The following is a 15,329-nucleotide window of genomic DNA, read 5'->3' on the forward strand; positions in this document are numbered from 1 at the left end:
AGTCGAGGTAGCCCACACCTTTAATCCAAGCACTTTGAGCCAGCCTGGTCTACAAAGTGAGTCCAGGACAGCCAAGGCTAACACAGAGAGACTCTGTTTCGAAAAAACAAAACAAACCAACAACAACTTTTTTTTGCTGGGTGTGGTGAGGCATGCCTTCAATCCCAGCACTTGGGAGGCAGAAGCGGGTGGATCTCTGTGAGTTTTTTTTTTAAGACTTGATTGCATTTTAAGTGTATGACTAGTTGGTTGCAGGTATATTTGAGCACCACATGTGTGCCAAGTGCCAACAGAAGTCAGGACAGAATGTTTGTTCTCATCAAACTGGTGCTACATAGATGACTGTAAACTGCCATGTGAGTGCTGGGACCTGAACCTGGGTCTTCTGCAAGATTAGAAAGTGTTTATAACTGCTTTGCTATCTCTCACACCCGCCACAAAAAATCTTTACCTTGAAGGGACCCGACCTCAGGGACCCCAAGCCCCCAAAGATTCCAGTTTGCTTGACTCCATGACAGGCTTCAGGTTTTCACTCTGCCTAAGTAGGCCGTTTCTAACAATTCCTGGAAAACCCACAAGTTATGGACATCTCATGGGCAGCTAATCAGTTTATAGAACAAAAGACTAGATACTATGTTTTTATTACCTCATGGCCTTGGTAAAGAATACAGCTGTCGCTGGGCAATGGTGGCACAAGCCTTTGATCCCAGGACTTGGGAGGCAGAGGCAGGTGGAACTCCGTGAGTTTGAGGCCAGCCTGAACTACAGAGTGAGTTCTGGGTCAGTCAGAGCCATTACACAGAGAAATCCTGTCTCAAAAAACCAAAAACAGCAGCAACAACAACAAAAACAGCTGGCCCCATCCAATCAAATTAACGGCCAACTTCTGAGTAAGAGCCAAAACCTCAGTGACTCAAAAAGTCCTCAGTAACCAAACAAACAGCCAATCCTGAATCCCCTGGTATACTCTGACTCAATTCTGACCAATCAGTTAAAGCTTGTCACAGATCCCTCCAACTGCCTATAAACTGAGCCTGCCTGCTCACTTTGGGGTCACCCTCTAGAGAGAGGTGATCCCAGCTAGAATAAGAACGCTCTTTGTTTTAGCCTACTGCCTGAGGTCTTCCTTCAGCAGATCACCAGCCCCTAACAACTCACAGGATGTAAGGTAGTTGGTGAAGGATGGAAGTACAATGCATTTGAGGCTGGAGAGATGGCTCAGTTGTTAGGAGCTCTCACTGTGCTTGTAGTCAAACAGAGATGCCGAACTAGTGTTTTGGGAGAGACACTGGAAAAGACAGGTAGGCTGGGGAAGACATGATCATACTCATTGTATACATGTATACAAAATACTTAAAAATAAAGAAAATAATTTGAAAAAACAAGGAAGGTTGGAGGAATGGCTTAGTGGTTAGGAGCACTTGCTGTTCTTGCAGAGGATCCAGTTTTGGTTCCCAGCACCCACATGGTAGCTTACAACCACCTGTAACAGGATCCAGTGCCCTCTCTCCACCTTTGTGAACATCAGGCGTGCACATACATACATGCAGATAAAACACTAATACACATTAAATCTTTTTTTAAAAGGTATTAGGGGACGGAGTTCAAGTATCACTTGAGAAACTTCATTAGAAGCATCTGAGTAAGGATAAAAACGACAAGAAACCTATGTCCCTATCTAGTACAAGAATGCCTGGGAACTATTTCATAACTTCTAAGAAATGACAAGATGAGAGTAGAAGTAGCACATCCAATCAGGAATGGAGAAGTCAGGAAAAAAAAATTCAGCCAGTGGTCATGGTACGGGACTGTAATTCTAGCACACAGGAAGCATAGGCAGGTGGATCTCTGAGTTTGAGGTCAGTGTGGTCTAAAAAGTAAGTTCTAGGACAGCCAGCGCTACACAGAAAAAACCTGTCTGAAACACACACACACACACACACACACACACACACACACACACACACACACACACACACACCATTAATCCTAGGACTCTAGAGACAGAAGCAGGAAGATCTCTGTAAATTCAAAGCCATTCTGATCTAGAAAGTTCCAGGATAGTCAGATCTACAGAGACTCTGCCTCAAAGTAACAGCACAGAAAAATTTACAGCACATTTTATGAGGGTATCACATAATTACTGCTAAAAGCATGTCTTCAGGCAAAGGCAGTTGTGATATGCATGCTGGATGCTCTTGTGATGTTTCTCCTAAGTAACTATATTGTCCAATGAGAAACATTCAAACTATGTGACACAAAAGCTTGGTGGCACATGCCTTTAATGCCAATACTACAGAGGCAGAGGCAAGTGGATCTCTGTGTTCCCAGCAACCACATGGTGCTGCCTGGTCTACAGAGCAAGTCTAGGACAGCCAAGGCTACACAGAGAAACCATCTCAAAAACAACAACAACAACAAACAAAAACAAAGCATATCTACAGTGTGCTTAGTTTTCCTGTCTATGTTGGCACTCTAAGCATTTACCAAGCTCCACTTGCAGAAAATCCCACTTTACATTTAGGGGAACAACTGGTTTTATGCTCTTCAATGCAAGTTTCTATATTTTCCCAACAAGGTCTCCTGGGATAGTTCTTTGGATGTCAGCTACTAATAAAAAGGTTGTTCATAGAGTATAGAATCAGAGAGAAATAACTTCTACATTGAGCACCCTTCTAAAAAACAAAACAAAACAAGACAAAACAAACAAACAACTGTTTCTAAGTACGTTAGTCAAGTATTCTTAGAGGGGACTCATAAAACCGCCTTTGAGCAAGTTCTTGAGCCAGAACAAGGGTTTTGTTTGTTGGGTTTTTTCAAGGCAAGGTCTCATATAACTGTGCCTGTCCTGGAACTCACAGAGACTGGTCTGCCTCTGCCACCCAAGTGCTGGGATTAAAGTAGTACACCACTATGCCTGGTAAGTGCTTTCGCACCTCAGCAATATAAATGTTTCAATTTATGATGAGATCATAATCCCAATAATCTCCTCATAAACTAGCTGGGTGTGATGGCATACACCTTTAAATCTGAGCACTTGGGAGGCAGAACTCTGTGAGTCCTGTGGTCCAGGACAGCCAAGGTCACACAGAGAAAACAACAAAAAACAAAAAAAGAAACAGAAAAGATCAGATCCTTAAGTGCAATTTTTTTAAATTTCCCTCATCTATCAAGCATCATAGGACGGTAGAGTACCGGGACATCTAGCAGTTATCACTAGGTAGCTCTGGCTGGCCTCAGACTCACTGTACAGACTAGGCTGCCTCTGCCTCACAAGTGGTGGGATCCTTTACCTTTAGATATAATTGTCTTTAACCTGTTGTAACATACTATACCTGAAATATCTGTCCAATAATGCCTGCCCAGTAGGTCATGACTCCAGCTTTACTCTTCACAGCTGTATCTCCTTGGAAATTTAGCTCAGATGTCTTGAAAGATGGAGTAGAGAAAAGTTTTCCCTGTGTAGTCCTGACACTAAGTATGCAGCCCAGGCTGCCCTCAATTTTGCACTGATCCTCTGGCCTCTGGAAGTACTGAGATCACAAGCCTGGCTTAATTCAAATGTTTTTTTCATTTTATTTATCTGGGTTTTGTTTTGTTTGGTGGGTTGGTTTTTTTGAGACAGGGTTTCTCTGTGTAGCCTTGGCTTTCCTGGACTCTCTTTGGAGACCAGGCTGTCTCTGCCTCCCAGGTGCTGGAATTAAAGGCCTGCGCCACCACACCCAGCTACCTGGCTTTATCTGGGTTTTTGTTTTGTTTTGTTTTGTTTTTTGAGACAAAGTTTCTTCTGTTGCCTTGACTACACAAGACCAAAAAACCAGAAAAGAAGAAAAAGCAAAACAAAAAACCAAAAAAACCCAAAACACCCAAACCAAGATTTTCTGCTCTCATCTGCTTTCCAAGGGATCAATGTTAAGATTACTGTTTTCTAACCTCAATTAAATCAGGTCTGGTAGGTCTGTAATCCCAGCTACTGAGGCATTCAGATCCCTAAATTCAAGGCCAAATAAGAGAAATAAAGAATCTGCCAATAAACATACATAGTGCAGCACTGTTCCTGAAACCATTTTCACACACACTCACACACTCACACTCAACACGAAAACATCAGAAAACAGGATCCAGCATCATCCATCACCATGACTGGCGGATCAGGGCTGTAATCTCAACCTTTGAGAGGCTGAGGTGAGGTTGCCAGTCAAGAAAAAAAAACAGCGTTCCAAAAATGCCATGTTTCTTCCTAATAAAATTCTCTTACGATGGTGTGACTTTCTTTTCCCTTCTCCCAAGGAAAACGTGTATCTGACAGTCTTTAAGGCCAAAACCGAGATTGTAACACGACTGAGCAGTTACGCGTAATAACTACATTATTCCTTTTCTATGTCGCAGTTGCAGAATCAGAGAAATGCAGCGCATAACTCCGAGCCGCAATCACTGGAGATAGGAAGGAGCCCAGGGTTTGGGCCAGCTTTGTAAGGCGGAAAGGAGAAAAAGGTTCTGCTCTACCTCGCGGCCACCCACCCTTGCCCAGGGGCCTGAGGGGGGCGGGCCCACAGAGTCCGCGCCACGCCCTCCCTCCGCTGGCCCAGCCCCCCCGGGGGGGGGGGAAGCCCCCGAAGCCCCACCCCGGGGCCAGGGTCCGCCCCCAAGCCTCCCGGGCCTCCTTCCTGTGGGGAAGTGCGGCTGCTTTCGCGTCCCCCCACCCGCTCGACTTGGGTCCCGCGACCGCCGCGCAGCCGAACGCCAGTCAGTCAGTCAGTCAGTCAGTCAGTCAGGGGACAGCGATCCGAGGACCTCAGGCTCGCGAGTTGCGCACGCTAGGCCTCGCCGAGGGGCCGTGCCCCCCGCAAAACCCTGCTGCGGCCGGGTCGCCCCGGGCCAGCGCTCACCTCGCCACCAGTACGTCTTGGACAGGTCGTGCCAGGTCTGATGCCGGGTGTGGTGGGTGCCCCCCGGGCCCAGGTGGGCAGCCTCTATGAGGCCCTGGCGCCGCTCCGGCTGCAGCACTACTTCCAGCTCCGCAAACGTCTTGCGGTGCCGCTGCCGCCGCTGGTAATACAGGGTCCCGCCGCGGACTACGTAGCAGGCGGCAGCCTTGCGGATTTTACGCTTGACATTGCCCTCGGTGCCCGGTGCATACGGCTCGCGTTCGTTCGTCAGATAGCGCAGGATGGCCCGGTAGCTCTCCTCGCTTGACATCGCTGGTGGCAGCGCCTTTTAGGGCGCCTGTCAGTGGTAGGGAAAGGCAGACAGCGCTCTGGCTCCGTAGAGGTGCAACAGCAGCGGCAACGCTTTCAGGAGGAACGGCTACGCCTTTGGTGGGCGCTCTTCCCGGGCGCCCGCGACGCGAAGGAAGAACGGACGACTTGGTAACCAGGGGGAACTGCACTTCTGCAGCGCGCGGGATCCGCTGGCGACTGACAAAATGGCTGCTGCACCACCGGAAGTGACGGCACCGGTGGGGCAGGGACTATGCCCTGATTGGAGCGCGCTCACTTTCTGGCTCAGAAGGAGCTGTGGGAGTGACGTCAGTACTGCGGGAGGACATTTTGGAAGAGGGTACGCTCTTTCTGGCGGATACGAGGGTCTTGAGCAGGCATCTTAAGTCCTGGCAGTTTCCTTTTTTTTTTTTTTTTCCTTTTCCCTCCCCTTTCCCACGCTCTCTGAAAAGCCACGTGTTTGAGCTGTCCGGTGTTTGTTGCCCCAACAGAGACCCTCCCTACAAAGGGTAAATCAGTCCATTTTTTCTGTCTACCTGAGGCTCTCGATATACTAGATTCCGCCGATTTTCAAACTAGCAGTTAATTGCCACTGTCTGGGCTTCTGGGCCAGAGACAGGCGCAGTATTAACAGGCATTAAGTACCTCAGCCGGGCAGGGTGGCGCATGCCTTTAATCCCAGCACTAGGGAGGCAGAGGCAGGAGGATGAAGTGAGTTCAAGGCCAGCCTGGTCTACAAAGCAAGTCCAGGACAGCCAAGGCCACACAGAGAGACCCTTTCTCGAAAAACCAAAACCAAAAAAAAAAAAAATATATCTTGATGTTATGAATTATCCTTTCAAAATTATCTCCGAACTACCGAGAAAGTAAGATTTTTCTAGAGTCGTCACCAGATTATTTAGGTGATTAAATTGCTTGGGTAAGAAGCCCAGATATACCTTCCTAGTCTCAATTAACTGTGCTCTTGTATTGCCGGGACACTTGGCGCTGATTTGTTTAAGCTAGAAAATTCCAGGCTTTTCAACCCATGAACTTTAGCTGGAGATACATTTTCCCCCTGCATGTCGGATACAGATCTATGATGCTTTTAGACTTTTATGGAATGTCAGGTGACTAGCAAGCAGGTGGCAGTGGGCTCAAAAACCAGGCAGTGATGAGGATTTTTCCATTAGCTATAATGGAAATTAGGAGTGAAAATGTAGACAACCCATTTGATGGTGCAGGTATCCAAACCTATCAAAGAAATTTGGTTTGTATTGGGTGCAGCATTATGACCCTTCTACTACAGGGTTTCTGTGTTAACAGCTCTGGCTGTCCTGAAACTCGCTCTGTAGTCCAGGCTGGCCTTGAACTAAATTCCACTTGCCTCTGCCTCCCAGATGCTGGGATTAAAGGTGTGTGTGTATGTATGCATACAGTGCTCTGGCTGCACATACACCTGCAGGCCAGTAGAAGGCATCAGATCACGTTATAGATGGTCTCGAGCCACCTTGTGATTGCTGGGAATTGAATTCATGACATCTGGAGGAGCAGTGCCCCTAACCTCTGGGCCTCTTTCCAGCCCCTTCAACTGTTCTTTTAAAGACTGTCCTGTTCAGTTGTGTCCTTACAAAGGTGTATATTCTTAACTATATTTTTACACAAATTAATGGCTATTTAGGAAAAAAGATCTTGCTACTAGGCTGATCTCAAACCCTTAACAATCTAACCTCAGATTCTTTTTTCGGAGACAGGGTTTCTCTGTGTAGCCTTAGCTGTCCAAGACAGCTTTGTTGACCAGGCTGGCCTTAAACTCAAAGATCAGTTTACCTCTGCCTCCCAAGTGTTGGGACTAAAGGCATACATCACCCTGACTGTCCTACCTCAGATTCCTAAATGCTGAAATTACAGGCAGTTTCACCTATTGCATGACTTTTGTATACACATATTAACAGGCTGACAATGGGGGGGGGGGGAGGAGATAATTGGAGAGGGATCATGTACTTCAAGGTTGACTCAAATTCATTATGTAGCCAAGATGACCTTGAAGTGAGGCCTCCAGTTTACTGGCATTCCCTATACTCAGGTCCACTTTTTTAAGATTTATTATTTATATAATATTCTGCCATGTGTGCCTGCACACCAGAAATCATTATAGATGGTTGTAAGCCACTAGGTGGTTGCTGGGAAACTCAAAGGACCTTTGGAGTAACAGTTAACTTCTGAGCCATCTCCAGGCCCAATTTTAAGAAAAATTAAAATTTGATTTGGCTTTGTACTCTTAACCCAGGAAACAAATAAAATGCACTATACTTAAGCAGTACTGAAAGCTAGTTATCTGATCAAACAAACTGAGTTAAAGGCCAGAAAAGGCAATGTTTGAGAAAAGGCCTTTCTCAAAAAGCTGGGTGTAGTGGCACATGCCTCTAATTCCAGCACCCAGGAGGTAGAAGCAGGTGAGTCTCTTGAGAATTCTAGGACAGTAACAGTGAGACCCTTTCTCAACAGAAAAGGGTCTAGTTGTAATGCTACATAGAATCCTGAGGCTCCAGGTCTCAATGAGGCTCAACGGAGCAACAGATTTAACAGTTTTCTCCTAACTGCTGATGGTGAGATTCTAAACAAGCTCCATGTAAGATAAATCTATCACTGAAAGATATCTTACCAATTTAGATAAAACAGAATGCTGTAGCATGCTGGGATTGAGGCTTTGGAATGGAAAAGCAGCGTCTGTAATGCCTGTCACATGCACCTGGGTGGGCTTAATCCCTAGCACTGCAAGAAAACCCCAAATGTCTAAGGACAGTGAGGAGCTTCATGGAACTGTTGAATCATAGCTGTGCTCCCTCCAACAGTTGACAAGCGTATCGTTGTTTCCCATCTCTTCATCTAAGGTCGTATTAGGAGGCACTGTTGCTGACATGTCCTGACTCAGATCTACTTCCCTGCCTAATGAGATTAAATGTGTGTAACACCACATAACAAGTGAGGTTAATAAGCATCCGTAGCTGAACGTTGAACCTAGGAACAAGCAAGCTAAGCACATAGTCTGTGGCTAAAGCACCCACCCCCAACCCCCCAAATAAGGCTAAGTGCTTTTGTGAAAGGAAAAAATAAAATACCACCACTTAGAGTTAGAAACATCTTTATTTTTAAACTCTGATCTACCAAGTTAGCGTTTTCCACCAACTCGGGGAGCAGAGACCTTCACAGGTTTCACTATCTTTTGTTTAGGTGCTGCCTTTGTGGGGGCCTGTAAGAAAAAAAAATAGTATCACATTATTTCATGTAACTGTTACCTTACCCTTACTGTTCAGATTCTTTTTTTGGGGGGGGGGGTAACCCTGGCTGTCCTAGACTAGCTTTGTAGAGCAGGCTGGCCTCAAACTCAGTGATCCGCCTGCCCGAGTGCTGGGATTAAAAGAGGTATGTGAGGCTGGGCAGTGGTGGCGCACGCCTTTAATCCTAGCGCTTGGGAGGCTGAGGCTGGTGGATTGTTGTGAGTTCAAGGCCAGCCTGGACTACAAAGTGAGTCTAGGCCAGCTAAGGCTACACAGAGAAACCCAGTCTTGAAAAACAAAAACAAAAACAAACAAAAAAAAGAGGTGTGTGCCACCATGCCTGGCTCTTGGTCAGATTCTTTACATACCTTTCATTGTTTTATAATTTAACTGCTTCATCAATTTCAAAGTAACCCATGTTTTAAGAGTTTCCAAGCCAGGCGTGGTAGCGCACGCCTTTAATCCCAGCACTCGGATCGCTGTGAGTTCGAGGCCAGCCTGGTCTACAAAGTGAGTCCAGGACAGCCAAGGCTACACAGAAACTCTGTCTCAAAAACCAAAAGAGTCCATTTCCACCACATAATAGACATTGTTGGATTCGACAGTAGGAAGATGCAATGTGGGATCCTGAATTTTTAGTAACATAATCTGCAGCTTTTTAAAGGATATCCAGACTGGCTTTATACTGATCCTGTCCCCACTCTTCAAGTGCTCACACTACTGCAGAGCCTTAAAAAAAGGCATTTTTATTTTGGGGAGGGCACACCACAGCACAAGTGTAGAGATCAGACAACCTGTGGGAATCAGTTCTACTACTACAGGGTTCCCACAGGTGCCTCCATCTGCAGAGCCATCTTGCTGGCCCACAATGACTTATTTCACTTCATGTGAGGGAGCAGGGGCTTGCATGACACATGAGTGAAAGAAGTTGGTTCTTTCCTTTCACCTTGTGGGTCCCTCTGCCTCCCAAGTGCTGGGATTAAAGGTGTGGGCCAATACTGCCTGGCTCTGGCTTTAAATTTTTAACCACTAGAAAAAGCTGAGTAAACTCAAACTGTTGTACAATTAATCACAGTATAAAATTAAAAACAGGAAAGCCAAGTTGCACACAGGGAATCACACCCATAATCCTAGCTAGGCAGCAGGAGTGTTCTGAATCAAAACAAGTCTAGTTGATAGTTCCAAGCCAGCCTGAGTTACACTGCATCTCAGAAAAAGAAACCCACCAAAACCCAAAAACCTATCTTTATTTTCCTGTTTCTAACACTTAAGACTCATTAGAAAACCAGACGGTGGTGGCACCCGCCTTTAATCCCAGCACTGAGTTCGAGACCAGCCTGGCTATACAGTCCAGGACAGCCAAGGCTACACAGAGAATCCCTGTCTTGAAAACCCAAAAACCAAACCCAAGAAGAGCCCTCAGTTACCTTGGCAGCAGCCATTGCTGTCTTCTTTGATGCCTGCTTAGCCTTTTTGGCTTCCTTGGCAGCCCTATAATATCAATATAAGTAACATTAAGCAAAACACTTTCCTCTTTAAGAACAACTTATTGGTAAGGAGCTATAGAGTTCTGGACAAGTAGGATCATATATTCTTTCTCCATGTTTGTAAATGAAACCCAAAACCCAGAGCCAGGCACAGTGATGCATACCTACAGTTATATAGCCAGCAAGAAGATCCCAGACAAGATCCAAGGCCAGCCAAGCCGTGGAGAGCTTGGCAAAGAACCCCACAAACACAATATCTAAAGAGTTGCTAATAAATTCCATTATCCAAAACAGCTGACAAGATTATACAGCAACTACTGAGGTTTAACAAATTACAGTATATGCCTATGTTATGCCTCTAACAACCAACAACGTTATGAGACTGGGTTTCAGTGCCTGCAGACCATCACACCCAGGGCTGAAACGGTCCTGGCAGAGCACACCATACCTGATAGCCTGCTCTCGCTGGGCTTTCCTAACTTCTGGCTTCTGGTTCCTCTTGGCCATTATATCAGCAAGAGACGCACCAGTGATGGCCCGCTGGAATTTGACTGCACGGCGGGTTCTTTTCTTTTGAATTTCTTCCTACAAAGCAAAGATTATGCCTTATTAACCTCACTCATAACGCAGAAATTAAAGTCAAAGAACTTTATGGGGGGAGGTGGGTTTGGAGATGTTTTGAGGCAAGTTTCTTTCTCTAGTTCTGGCACTCTGCAAACCAGCCATGGCTCTGCCACCCCTAGGGCTGAGATTAGAGGCATGCACCACCATGCCTGGCCACTTTATCAGAGCTTTTAAATTTCATACTCAGTAAGTTAATTCATGCCAAATATATGGGAAAAATTGCTTTCAAGATTATGAATTGTTTTAAAGCTTGTATCACAAATAATGACTCTTTACTACCGAAAAGAAACAAATCTTGACCTTTGAGGAAGACTGATTCATTTCAGCAAGTGGATGGTACTTGTAAAAAAATCTTAGGGGCTAGACAGGTGGCTTTTGCAGAGGATCCAGGTCTAGCTCCCAACAACTACAGGGTGGATCACAACTCTAACACCAAAGGATCTGACATTTTCTGACTCTGCAGGCATCAAGCACACATAGTGCACTTACAGGAATGCAGGCAAACATTCACACACACAAAACTAAATCCAAAAGCTAAATAAAAATGGTTTACCAAGACTATAGACTTGAGAAATGGGCTTAGCCAGAGAATACTCAAGCTAAATGATTTATGACAAGAAAATCACCCTCAGTATCCAGGACTCCAGAGTTTGCTGTAACTTCTGCTATACTGGAAACCTATAATTATGAGAAACAAGATCTCACAGGGTACCTCTAAATCCAAGAACAAATGGTCTTGAAAAATTATCTACCGCAGGTAGTCTCATTAAAAAGAAAGAGTTACCAAGATTAAATCCTAGAGTAGAAAAATGCTAGAAAGTTTCATAATTTGAAACCCCAAATCCTTAAAACAATTAACTCTCCATTAAATGTTAAACTATGGAGTTATCCCTTTGTCTAACCCAGTGGTTCCAAAACCTGTGGGTCTCCACCCAACGGGCTAGAAGGCCCCTTCAGAGATCTCCTAGGGTAAACAGACCCTTTCACTGGGGCCACATATCAGATATTCACATTTATTTATCTTTATTTTGTACACACTGGTGTTTTGCCTGCATGTATATATCATTGTGTCAGATGTCCTGGGATTGCAATCAGTTATGAGCTACCATGTGGGTACTAGAAATTGAACCTGAGACCTCTGGAAGAGCAGCTGGTGCTCTTAACCACTGTGCCATCTCTCCAGTTCCTACATTACAGTTTGTAACAGTAGCTAAATTACAGCTGTGAAGTAGCAACGAAAATAATTTTATGGTTGATGGTCACCACACATGAGGAACTAACTGTATTAAAGGGGTTAGGAAGGCTGAGAGCCACTGCTCCGGCCTACCCTAGTTCCTTTAAAGTGCTAAGTCGTTTATCTATGGCTGAATATCCCTAGCCTTTGGGGAGCAACCACAAATGGAAAATTCCACTGTTGACTACACACAAGGGTTCACTGTCAAAAATAAAGGTCTAGGAATATTGACTCTTTAAAAAGACCACTCTTAAACTAGAAGAGAAATGGAACTGTACTTTTAGACTTGGGTTCCATCACCCACTTCCTTTTTTGAAGAAATGGTTTTACTTTGTAGCCTTGACTGGCCTCAAAGTCAATTCTCCTGGCTCAACCATCAAACAGTGGAGTACCAAAGTTTATAAGTTTAGCACCCGCTTTCAGTACTTAATATGCAATTATAAGATGCCAGCCTGCTCTATAGAGTTCTAGGATAGCCAACGCTACACAGAGAACCCAACTTAAAAAAAATTTTTATTCAAAAGGGCTACCTACCAGCTTCAGCAGTGTACTAAACAGGATGCCTGCTCCTCTACACCCTCACCAACAGCCCTTCCGGTCCCCCATGTATGCATCCAAACAGTGAAATCAATTCTTCCTTCCACTAACTCTGTCCTGTGTTCTGCTTTGGGAAGCAAGGTCTACATAGGCTAGGTTTACCTTAAACTACTGATCCTCCTTCCAAACACTGGGATTGCACGGGCGGGCCGCCACGCCTACCCGCCATCCTTCACATCTGGGGTCACGTCACACCCAGCTGTAACTATTTTAATGAGGCTCAAACAGGCCAAGCCTCCTAACTACTAGCTGCAGTCCTGCTACCAGCTCTGCTCACTGCCTGAGACCCTAAGGGCCTCTCTGCAACCCAGACAAAACTTAGGGGGAACCTTTCAAATCGCCACAGTGCTGAGCCTACGGCACACAAGACAGCATTACGTGTTATTTCTGGCCCTTGTTTGATGATTCAGTTTTAAGAGCACATTACATAGTCTTTTTTTTTCCCCTGGTTTTTGGAGACAGGGTCTCTGTGTGGCCTTGGCTGTCCTACACTCACTTTGTAGACCAGGCTGGCCTTGAACTCACAGAGATCTGCCTGCCTCTGCCTCCCGAATATTGGGATTAAAGGCGTGCGCCACCATACCCAGCCATAGTCTTATTTAATCAAAATGTAATGACAAAAATTGACATGATTTTGTTTTTTTAGTGTAATTTTAAAAGAGGCCACCACTTACCGACTGTCCTTTCTTGTGTTTTCTTCTGTAGAGGACAGTCCAGTTTATCTGCCGAGGATTCCTTTTGGAAAGGAATGCGGACTCGCATTTTGCATTAAGAAACTGGAAAACCTGCAGTTAACAAATCCATATTCAAATTTGTTACTCCTTTTATACAAAATAGAAGAGGCTGAGAGCAAAAGCTTTTTATAATTATTATCCCATTTCTCTCTCTCTCTCTCTCTTTTGGGGGGGGGGTTCGAGACAAGGTTTCTCTATGTAACAGCTCTGGCTGTCCTGGAACTCACAGAGATCGCCTGCTTCTGCCTCCCAAGTACTGGGATTAAATTAAATGTTTGCGCCACCACCGCCCGGCTCACCTCAATATGTAAAGTCGGGGCAAGAGCCCAAATAGCTGTGACACAAGTGACAGGTAGCTGGGTGGCGTCACTGTTTCCATATTTCGCCCTTTCTCAAGAGCAGAGAACGAGCTACACTCGTTGCCAAGGGTCGGATGGCGTTAAATTTTGAGGAAGTCTGAGACTCCAAAAAGACCCGAAGCCCACTAAGGAGCCGGAGCCCTGGTCACGTCCCTTTGCCATGGCTTAGTTACACAGCGCGCTCTTTTCCGGCCTGGCTGACACCCCATCTGTATTCACGCGGTTTCCCATCCCACATGCGGTCCTCGCGGCCCCGCCGAGCGGCCTTTTAGCCCCAGCGGCGCTCGGCCCAGCCGGCCTCCTACCTTCCCGTCGGTCCTGGCGTAGCGCCGCCCGTGTCCGGGGTAGATCTTGTACCCGCTGAAACTGCACAGCTCGACCCTGTAAGGAAAGGCCAAAGCGCGTTAGGCTGAGCGCTGCAAAGAAGAGCCATCCCCAGGCGCTCTGCCCCAGGATGGAGGCGGATTGGGATACAGGGCGCCCGCTTACTTCATGGTGATAGCTGCCGGCCGGCCGGAGGGAAGATGGCGAAGAGAAAGAAAGGATCATGGGAGAACACCTTATAGGGCAGCGGGAGCGGATCTCCTCCTTTAATTAGCTTCCTTAACCCCGGCGTCCTGTGATGATGTCACTTCCGAGAGCCGGGTCTCGGTTTCCTAGCAACGGCTTTCTCGCAAAGTTCTGGGCGGAGACTGACAGTTGCTGTTCCGTGTCATTCCATTACCCGCAAGCAAATGCCCTAGAATCTAGAGCCAGCATTTCGCAGGGAATATGAACGAAAGACGAGGGTGTTCCACGTGACTTTTCTTTCTTCTTTTTCGAGACAGGGTTTCTCTGTGTGTCCTTGGCTGTCCTGGAACTCACTCTGTCGACCGGGCTGACCTCGAACTCACAATGATCCTCCTGCCTCTGCCTCCGGAGTTCTGGGATTAAAGGCGGCGTGCACCACCAACTCCAGGCCCACGTGCCTTTTCTTATGAAGGCTGCAGACGAATATCTCTGCTAAAACCTGAAGGTCACATTTTGCCTTTGGCTTTGGATTATTCCTTGAAACAAAATTAAATCGTAGCGGAGGACAGTATAGCCCTGAGATAGCGCGACTAGTGATGGCGTGTGCCTTTAATACCAGGACTCCGCGGGCAGAGGCAGGTGGATCTCTGTGAGTTCAATGCCAGCCTGATCTACAAAGCAAGGACAGTCAAGGCAACACAGAGAAACCCTGTCTCGAAAATATAAATAAGCCGGGCGTGGTGGCGCACGCCTTTAATCCCAGCACTCGGGAGGCAGAGGCAGGTGGATTGCTGTGAGTTCGAGGCCAGCCTGGTCTACAAAGTGAGTCCAGGATGGCCAAGGCTACACAGAGAAACCCTGTCTCGAAAAACCAAAAAAAAATATATATATATAAATAAATAAATAAATAAATAAATAAATAAGGAAAGAAAGAAAAAAATAACTTGAGTTAAATTCCCAACTTCAGAAAAAAATTTGAATAGTTTGGTGCTGGCACGGTGGCACAAGCTTTTTGTTTTGTTTTTTTCGAGACAGGGTCTCCTGAGTGCTGGTATTAAAGGCGTGCACCACCACACCTGGCAGCTCTCTATTAGACACCACACCTCCAGCTCTCTATTAGACACTCTGAGGTTGGTCGGCATACCAAGAGAATGCCAAGGCTACGCAGTGACACTCTATATAAAAAACTAAAAATAATTAGCCACTTGTTTAAATAGAGAGCTCAAGATTGTAATACTAGCACTCAGAACTCAGGCCGGACAGCCACAAGTTTGAGAGCAGTCTCTTGCTCAAAAACCTAAGTTA

At 45.9% G+C, this 15,329-nt stretch overlaps 2 protein-coding genes across 2 annotated transcripts in view; both read right to left on the reverse strand.

The window, feature by feature from the left end:
• ZBTB11 (zinc finger and BTB domain containing 11) overlaps positions 1–7,166 on the reverse strand; it is a 32,276-nt gene extending 25,110 nt beyond the window's left edge. Inside the window, exon 1 of the mRNA XM_084801540.1 lies at positions 4,890–7,166. Coding sequence (XP_084657666.1) covers positions 4,890–5,199 — 310 coding nt within the window. The 5' untranslated portion in view covers positions 5,200–7,166. The remainder of the gene's footprint in view (positions 1–4,889) is intronic.
• Positions 7,167–8,326: 1,160 nt separating this feature from the next.
• Positions 8,327–14,159, reverse strand: RPL24 (ribosomal protein L24). Its single transcript, XM_084801562.1, has 6 exons — positions 14,004–14,159; positions 13,820–13,895; positions 13,096–13,206; positions 10,415–10,551; positions 9,907–9,970; positions 8,327–8,451 (listed from the first exon to the last, which is right to left on the reverse strand). The coding sequence occupies exons 1-6, from the start codon at positions 14,006–14,008 to the stop codon at positions 8,371–8,373; spliced, it is 474 nt and encodes a 157-aa protein (XP_084657688.1). The 5' UTR covers positions 14,009–14,159; the 3' UTR covers positions 8,327–8,370.
• Positions 14,160–15,329: the final 1,170 nt, after the last annotated feature.

Source organism: Acomys minous (assembly GCF_964271855.1).
Source record: "Acomys minous genome assembly, chromosome: 11".
Taxonomy (NCBI): domain Eukaryota; kingdom Metazoa; phylum Chordata; class Mammalia; order Rodentia; family Muridae; genus Acomys; species Acomys minous.